This window comes from Chironomus tepperi, unplaced genomic scaffold (genome assembly GCF_022539635.2).
Source record: "Chironomus tepperi strain 1889 unplaced genomic scaffold, CSIRO-AGI_Ctep_v1 contig_376, whole genome shotgun sequence".
Taxonomy (NCBI): domain Eukaryota; kingdom Metazoa; phylum Arthropoda; class Insecta; order Diptera; family Chironomidae; genus Chironomus; species Chironomus tepperi.
This window is the reverse complement of record NW_027226498.1, coordinates 691,623-700,370: the sequence shown is the minus strand read 5'-3', so window position 1 is coordinate 700,370 and position 8,748 is coordinate 691,623. Positions and strand designations below refer to the sequence as shown.

The 8,748-nt window shown below is 28.2% G+C and overlaps 2 protein-coding genes across 2 annotated transcripts; one reads left to right on the top strand and one right to left on the bottom strand.

The window, feature by feature from the left end:
* Positions 1 to 29: 29 nt before the first annotated feature.
* Positions 30 to 2,533, top strand: LOC139096089 (LMBR1 domain-containing protein 2 homolog). Its single transcript, XM_070647718.1, has 3 exons — positions 30 to 344; positions 465 to 1,826; positions 1,885 to 2,533. The coding sequence occupies exons 1-3, from the start codon at positions 177 to 179 to the stop codon at positions 2,287 to 2,289; spliced, it is 1,935 nt and encodes a 644-aa protein (XP_070503819.1). The 5' UTR covers positions 30 to 176; the 3' UTR covers positions 2,290 to 2,533.
* A 2,421-nt stretch (positions 2,534 to 4,954) lies between these two features.
* On the bottom strand, positions 4,955 to 8,276 carry Syt14 (Synaptotagmin 14). Its single transcript, XM_070647703.1, has 9 exons — positions 7,936 to 8,276; positions 7,353 to 7,508; positions 6,849 to 7,289; positions 6,664 to 6,791; positions 6,291 to 6,601; positions 6,041 to 6,224; positions 5,671 to 5,982; positions 5,395 to 5,607; positions 4,955 to 5,334 (listed from the first exon to the last, which is right to left on the bottom strand). Exons 1-9 carry the CDS (start codon positions 7,964 to 7,966, stop codon positions 5,326 to 5,328), a joined length of 1,785 nt encoding a protein of 594 aa, XP_070503804.1. The 5' UTR covers positions 7,967 to 8,276; the 3' UTR covers positions 4,955 to 5,325.
* Between the last annotated feature and the right edge of the window lie 472 nt (positions 8,277 to 8,748).

Below are 8,748 nucleotides of genomic sequence, written 5' to 3'. Positions count from 1 at the left end.
TTTGATGTCAATAAGGTCTTACACTTTAGAAAAATTGGAGAAAATGCAATTAGATGCACAAAAGTTATTACAAGCTAAAGAAACAGAATCAAAGTAGGCAACAAAGAAAAATTAAACAGTGAAAAAGTTTCATAAATTTTGAACACAAAGAACTAAACCTTTTATCAGATTAAAAAATGTACTTACTCGCTATTGCCATATTTTTCGCTTTTGCACTAAGTATTAGTTTTCTTTGGAGATATGGAAACATTCCAAGACAACATCCTTTAGTGTCGGTCTCTGTTGTCGTTGCCTGGTCATTCTCATTCCTCATAGTCTTTACAATTCCACTAGATTTGACTGGGGTAAGTTTGCAAATTTAACATTTAAAAATTAATTGTTGATGATAAAATAGCAAACATTTTTGTTGGAAAAAACACAATACCTAAAGATGAGTCATGATTTTTGATATTCTTTTTTTATAGACTGTTTATCGTCAATGTATTGCGGCGGCTAAAAACGCAACAAATGCTACGAATCAAGATGAAGTTTGTAAACCACCGTGGGGAATGGTTTCTGATGATGTTTTTCCAACTTTATGGAGAATAATTTACTGGACATCGCAATTTCTAACATGGATTATAATGCCATTAATGCAAAGTTATTTAAAAGCTGGTGACTTTAATGTACGTGGAAAACTCCGATCCGCCCTCATTGACAATGCAATTTACTATGGAACATATTTATTCATTTGTGGATTTCTTCTAATATACATTGCTCTCCAACCAGGCGTATATTTAGACTGGCAAAAACTCAAAGCTATAGCTTCTTCAGCTAGTAACACATGGGGTTTATTTTTACTAGTTTTACTGTTAGGATATTCATTAGTAGAAGTGCCCAGAAGCCTTCTTAATAATTCAAAAGTAGGATATACTTTGCAACATGCATATTTCAAACTTTCTAAGTTGAGCTCAGATAAGGCAGAAGCTGAAGAAAATGCTGAGGATGTTTTGGAATCTTTACAATCTCTTAATTTATTGATTCCTTCACACCATCAACTTCGTCAGTGTGTTGAAGAAATACTAAGAAGAGTTCCACCCGAATTAATGGAAAAAGCTAAGCGTTCAGTTCGTTCTGATGGTGGTTCATCGGCATCAGTTCCTTCGGAAAAATCCCTTATCAGACTTCATAAACAAGTAATAAAATCCTTACAAATTCTTCAACGTACTGAAGCATTATGGAATGTTCAAGTAGAGAAAATTTTGTACTTGGAGGATGTTGAAATGAACTATTTATCATCACCTCCATTCAGACATGAATTAAGTACGAAGAAAGTATGTCCATCGGGTTATTCTTTATGGTACTGGGAATGTGTCATAAAATCGCCATTTTTAAAAATACTTGCGGGATTTACAGCCTTTTTATCGATCATTGTCGTTTGGAGTGAACTGACTTTCTTTAGTACTCAACCAGTACTTTCGATATTTGCAAACATTCTCTATTTAGCAGGAAAACGCTATGATTTTGTTACGATAGAACTTTTCTCAATGGCTACACTTTGCTATCTTTGCTATTGTGCATATTCAACAATATTCCGGATCAAGTTTTTAAATCTTTATTATTTGGCTCCTCATCATCAAACCAATGAACATAGCTTAATCTTTAGCGGAATGCTTCTTTGTCGTTTAACTTCTCCAATGTGCTTGAATTTCCTCGGATTAATGCATATGGATTCCCATGTAATAAAGCAGAGAATTCAAGAGTTATATTATACGCAAATAATGGGACATAATGATGCGCTTGGTATAATTGCTAATGGTTTCAACATTTATTTCCCCATGTTAATGGTAAGATATAAACATTGTTTACAGTTTTAAAATAATTAAAATTATATTTTTTGTTTAGATTGCAATCTGTGCTGCGACATGGTTTTCTCTCGGATCAAGAATTTTGAACACCCTTGGTTTTCAACAGTTCATGGTAAACGATGAAATTTCTTTGGAACTTGTACAAGAAGGCAGAGATTTGATGATTAGGGAAAAACGTAAAAGACAAAGAATGGATGCAGGATCAAGGCGAAAAGAATTCAATTTTCGAGAGACATTTGGTGATCGAGGTGCATTGAGGGAAGGATCAACAAGTAATTTTGATTATAATACCACTAATACTGGCATCGATGACATAACTTATGATCAAGGAAGAACATTATCTCAAGAAATTAACGAACGATTTGGAGTTTCGACTGATATCAATTTTAGACCACCTGATGCTGATAACTTTAGACCTAAAAATATTTTCGATGATGTTTGAAATGCGTAATGAGATGATAAGAATGAGTATAATTTCATTTTAATAGAAATTATCTTATAAGTTGTAATAGTTCTACAGTTTTTAGTTTCGAGCTAAAATTATAGACATTCAATAAGTGAAACCAATTAACAAAAATTAAAATCATGTTTATTGAACAAGCAAAGTTGCTTAAAATGTACTAATTTAGATAATTCATTTGAGATTCAACATTGGAATTATGATAAACAATTTGCAAACATATTAATCCTCATGTTGTTTCTTTTTGATTTGTTATGTTTCCTTTTTACAGCCTTTCAAATAATTTTTGCAGCTGGCTTCCTGGGTTAAACTAGAAAATTGTTATCAAATAGAGAGCTTAATTTTCTTACACTTGCTTAATACCATCGTGGTTATGACCAATCACACTCAATCTCAGCAGTGGTCTATTGATATTTAACAATATTCACTTTTATCATCAATGACTTCAGACGGCTCTCTTCAATTTTTATTTTAGTATCATTTTGTTCATGATCATCCCTATTCTTTCTTTACCTACATTATCCTTACTTACTTACTTACTTCGCTGGCCGTATAAATCAATTGTGATCCTTAGTTTCACGGTTTTGGTTTTAAACCGACCATGCTTGAAGGGAATTTTAAACTAATAGTTAAATAATTATATTTTATTTACTGATTTATTTTTATTTTCATTCATATTAAATTTAGGTAGGTTTAACATTACGAAATTTATTCATGTGAACTTTAAAAAGATTTTCTTCCTCATAATTATTGAATATATTTTATATATTATTCAGAAAGTTTATTAGACTCATTCTCATATTTTAAAAATTATTAAACCTACATTCATTTTTTAAGTTTTTAGAAATTGTGCGCATTCTTTAAAATGTTTTCGATTTGATTACATGTTTGTTTTATTTCTCAAAAGTTATAAAGGTAATTTAAGAATTCTCAACAAGTAATCTACTTTGCATGCATTAACAAAGTTTGAATTTTTTTTATATATCACATTAGAATTTTCATAAAAAGTGGACGCCTTTAAAGAATAGTTTATTTGGTATTGAATTAATCATTGAAAATAAACATTAGAAGGAAGTTAGTTTATGGATTGCTAGTAAAAAATATAAATTTGTAAATTTTTAAATGGAAATATGAAGAAAGGCATCTAAAGATAATCTGTTTTCTGAGGATTGTACTCAAATTCAATAAAATCGTAAAAAATGCAAAGAAAAACTCCAAATTTCGATAGAACCTTTTTTTTCTATGTGTCTCCAAAATGTTTTAAAATATTAATTCAAAATTAGAATTATGTTCATCATTAGTATCAATCTTAAAATGTATTGGGTCAATGATTGTGAATATCCGTATTAACATTCAAGATAAAACTTCAATCTTCTTCAAAGCTAACCTCCTGGAAAAATTCTTTAAAACATCAAGTATTTATTTTAATAAAGCTTAACAATTTACATACAAATATGTTTAAAGCAAAATTACATTAATATTCTTTTGCAGAGAAAATATCAAAAAATTTTAATTGTTCCAGGTTTTGATCCAATATTTTCTTTGTACCATTCCATAAACATGTTCCTTTAAATTTTTAACAATTCTTCTTTTCGGCACGTGAAAAACATCAAACAAAATTATGATTTTATAAAATATTCTAATAAGATGAATCATATCTCATTCAATTAAATTAGGTAATTATTGATAATTTTTTTGTGGAAATTCCATTGTTTCTTTTGTATCAAATTTAAATTTTTTAGGAATAATTTTGTATTAGGATACATAGTTGCAAACAAATCATTTTGCAATTTAAAATGATTGTAAGATATTAAAATGATTAAGAATATAAATATTTGTTTTGGTGAAAAACATCTCAAATAGATGGACAAAATATCACAATTTAATGAGAAATATCAATTCTAAACAATTAATCTTTTTGAAGATTGTTTTGAAATTTCCATTATAATTTTTTTAAAGAATATATATTTCAATTTTTATTTAAATTTATTCTAATTTTGTTTCTCCTTTCGAAATACCAATTTGATCAAATATTTTGCGTATTCTAGCATAACTTAGCAAACAACTTTTACATACAAATTAAGAAAAACATGAAGCTTTAAGATTTCAATTAAAAATTTATAAAATACAAATATCTCTGATTTTATGATCAAATCAAATCAAAGAATGAGCTTAGGGATGCCAGAATATACTAAATATTTATTCTACTACGTATACAAACTTGTTGTATTTCCAAAAAATTTTTATCAAATGTTATTTCAAAGTTTGTAATAAAATTAGAGATGTTAAATCCAAATAGTTAAAAACACCCAAATAGTGAACAGTTTTCTAACTTTTTAAATTCAAATCATACAGAAATTTTTTTGAGCCTTAAACAGCATCAATTGCAATAATTTTTAATTATATTAAGTTAGTCAAATTTATTTGGGTTTGACATCTCTAAATAAAATATTTTTTTCAAAGCAGTTATTATAAAATGTTTACCAAAAATACATCTAAGCTTTCAAAATATATTTATTAATTTAATTTTTTTCTGAAAACTTTTAAACAGTTTTCAGCAACATTTACTTTTTGCAGTAAAATTTGAAAATTCCTAAAATCTTTGAGTCGATTTTTAGGACAAATTTAAAATATTTATCAGCAAATCTTCGATAATGAAGAAATTTTCAACAAATTCTATCATATTTTTAATTGATTTTTTAATTTTTGTTTTGCCTATATAGGTATTCCAATTCAATACAACTCCAGAAAATTTGCAGCCAGGATAATATCATTTTGAGAATAAAATTGAATTTCATATTCATCCCAGTAATGATACTTAATTATAATATTTTTGCACTTAGTACTCACACATTTAAAAAAGAGTTATACAAAATTGAGATCATCTGTTGGTAACTCACATATATCTACCGTACAAGAATCAGTTTTCTTTGTGCTTGTTCCACTGTTATCCTTTGAAAGTAATTTCATAAATTGCGATATACTACTCCTTCGGGGCATCTCGCCCTGCTAGTTGAATCAGGAATCCTATTATATAAAATGTTAATCATTATTTTGAAAGAAAAAAAATGATCTATCTAATCATACCACAAGGATATGCCATCTGGAGATTAAATCACATTTTCCTACTTGTCCGTTAATGTTTGCAGCATCTCTCATGTCATTAAAATGTTGAGCTTCTTCTGGTCCACTTGAATTTAGTCCTAATGAAAACCAACCAACCATCTCATTTCTTTTAACGTTTTTCTTAGAATACACCGATATCATTAATGTTACATCATTTAATTGAAAAAGTGCGACCTGTTATAAAAACGAAATTTATGAAAATAATTGCATCTATTACAGTTGAAATTAATCGCTTACTTGAAAAACAAATGTTTCTTTAAATAAAGGGTTTGGTTGTCCTCTTTTAGTAGACGTTTTGGCTTTTGCCATTTCTTGTCCCATACTGCTAACTAAGCACAACTTCACATAGGTATCTGGTGCTTTTCCAATTGCTAAATTTCGAAAATGACTTCCTTTTACAATTTCTACTGTTAGTCGACCTGTTGTTCCATTATATCCTAAAGCTAATAATAGTTCTGGAACTCCACCGCCATGTTGTTGCATTGAAATTGTTGATCCCGTACTATCAGATCGTGCTAAACTCAATAAATCACTTGTTGAGCTACTCATCTAAAAATTTTTTTAGGAAATATAGAAATTGATTGTAAAATAATATTAAACTTCTTACAACGGAATTATTCCTTGATTCTAAAAGGAGCCATAAATTTGATTCTAATTCTAAATCGATTGATGCAAAGCTAATGATTGTTTCTCCAATTAATCTTTCCCTTCGCATTCTTTCGCATCCATAAACTCGAACACGTAATGCCATTGAATTGACTTCTTCAGGATTAACACGATGAAGTAAAAAGCTGAAAGAAGAATTTAAATAGTAATCTATTCCATAGCATCATTCTGATTAATTTAAAGAAAATTACCTCTCCATAAATTGAGGATTTTCTCCACATCTAATTTTTGTTTTGTGCTTTTGTTTTTTACTAGGCAACATTAGTAATCTAACTTGTGAATGAGTAGTGGATTTATCTCTTGTTGGAATACCACGACATTGAAGAACGTGAACAGTCATTTTACGCATTGGTGCATCGTACAATAGAGCTATTTCAATAAAAGTTCCACCACGTTCTAATAACGATGCAGTTGGACTTTGCAAATTTAAATCAAACTCAGATTTTATTGATTTTGTTTCACTATTATCAAAAAGTGGTTCCTGCATTACATCAACAATGCACTAAATTCAAAAAATAAAAGAAAATTTAAATATTTTTAATTTTTTAACTTAAATTTTCTTACATCTTGATTGATGCTGTTAATGTCGGGCATATTTTCTAAACTATCATGATCAAAGGAATTAATTTTAGAGATTTTACTCCTGTCATCGTTTTGATTTGATGAAAATACTGAATTAACTTGACGTCGATCTAAAATGATAAATTATAGTTTGAAATGTTAAAAGTCCTAAAACACATCATGATTACCTTTTTTCTCATGACTTATAAGTCCTACATTGCTTTCAACTGAAGCTTCTACCGAACTATTAGAACTACACTCGCTACTAGAATGTGTGCCAATTTTTCCTCTTTCTGCTTGTCCGAGTAAATCACGATTTTGGTTCTTATTACTATATCGAATGTTGTTAATGCTATTAATATTATTATTGTAGAAATTATTATGTTTCAACGTGTTATTATGCTTGATTGATTTTGATGTAGGTAACATATCTAATGTTAAAATTGGCTGAAATCCTTCTAAATTTATTGACTGCTTATTTGAATCACTAATGAGTCCTCCATACTCTGCACATTTAAATAAATTAGATTCACTGGTCAAACTTGTTGATTGTTGCAATTTTAAGCGTCTAAGTATTTCATCTTCTGAATCAGAACTTGAATTATCATGATAAGGATAACGTTTACTTCCTAAAAACAATTAATTTATGAATTAATAACATCTTGAGACCTTTAAAGTAAACTAAGACTTACTTAAACTATAAATTGTTTTCGTTGATAGCGTTTTCTCATCGCAACAAGGTAAGATAGTAGAATTATTAAAACACCATTTTCGGTTTATGTAAAGAAAAAAGATGACGACTAGGACGCACATTCCTAATCCTGCACCAACAGTTGTTTCTAATGAAACTGGAAGTGAACAAAAAAAAATTAATAGATTAAAAATCAGAAACATAAACTTTGATTAACTAATACATAAGTTATAGGTATGTACATATGAAGAACTTTTTTGGTTTTTTAAAAATTTATGGTTTTTTGGGAAAACGAAAAACAGAAACACGTCATTTTAGATTCGAATTGGAAAATACTTGGTCATTAAACTCAACGCGGGAAAACTTGAAGCAATTGCTTTCAAAGTAAATGAACACGCAATATTTACGAACAAAAAAATCGATAAGGAAGAAAGGAAAAACACACAATTTGGTAAAGTACACATATTTGTCATCGATTTTTTTTACTTCATCTTCAACAATATTTTTTTTTTAACCATATGTTCGATTATATGATGATTTTACGATTTTAAAAAATTTATTGCAAAATGGAACATTAATATTACCATAAGAGTCTACACCCGCTATCATAATCATCTTGGATGAAAATTAGTTGAGTATTCAAAGATTAAAAATGTATTCAACTTTTCTTTTATACTATTCTCAAATTTTCCAACAATTTGTGTAATTTTCCTCAATGTGGATTGCAAAATCACAAAAAGTGTTTATTATTAAGTTCAATTCATTATTCAAGAATTCTTTTTTCATTTTTTCACTAAGAAAAGTTTCATTATACTTTTGCAAAATTAACTTTCAATATTCTTCAAAATACAAAAGCTTTTTTCCTTTTTTGAACTTTAATTAAACTTCCTGAAATTATTATCATTTCTAATCTTAGCTTGAGTAAAAATGAAATATCACTTTATTTGTGTGATTAGAATTAAATAAACTAAAAAATAAACAAAAATGATTCTACGTGATTCTCTATATAAAGTTTTGAAAATTATCCTGAGCTTTTCAACCCTTGTAAAAAAGTAGACTCAGTAATGAAACTTGATTGATACACTTGTTTTACAAAACGTGCTTTTTTGACAGTACAAGCGTGTTTATTTCTTAACGTATTTTGAACAAGTAAGATAGTAAGTATAATTTATTACCAAAGATATTTAAATGACAATATGAAGAAAGCTTCTATGAAAGTTACAGAGCTTTTATCCACCATGACACTTTTCAAAATTAATTAGAAAGTTCGGAAAAACATTTTTTAATTGTAGTCCTAAAATGATTTTTCTAAAATATTATTTCGTCCAATTAAATCTCTGTCTATCTATCTTTCTGACGCTGTTCCTCAAGAAAAAATTAGCATTTTCTATATTTGT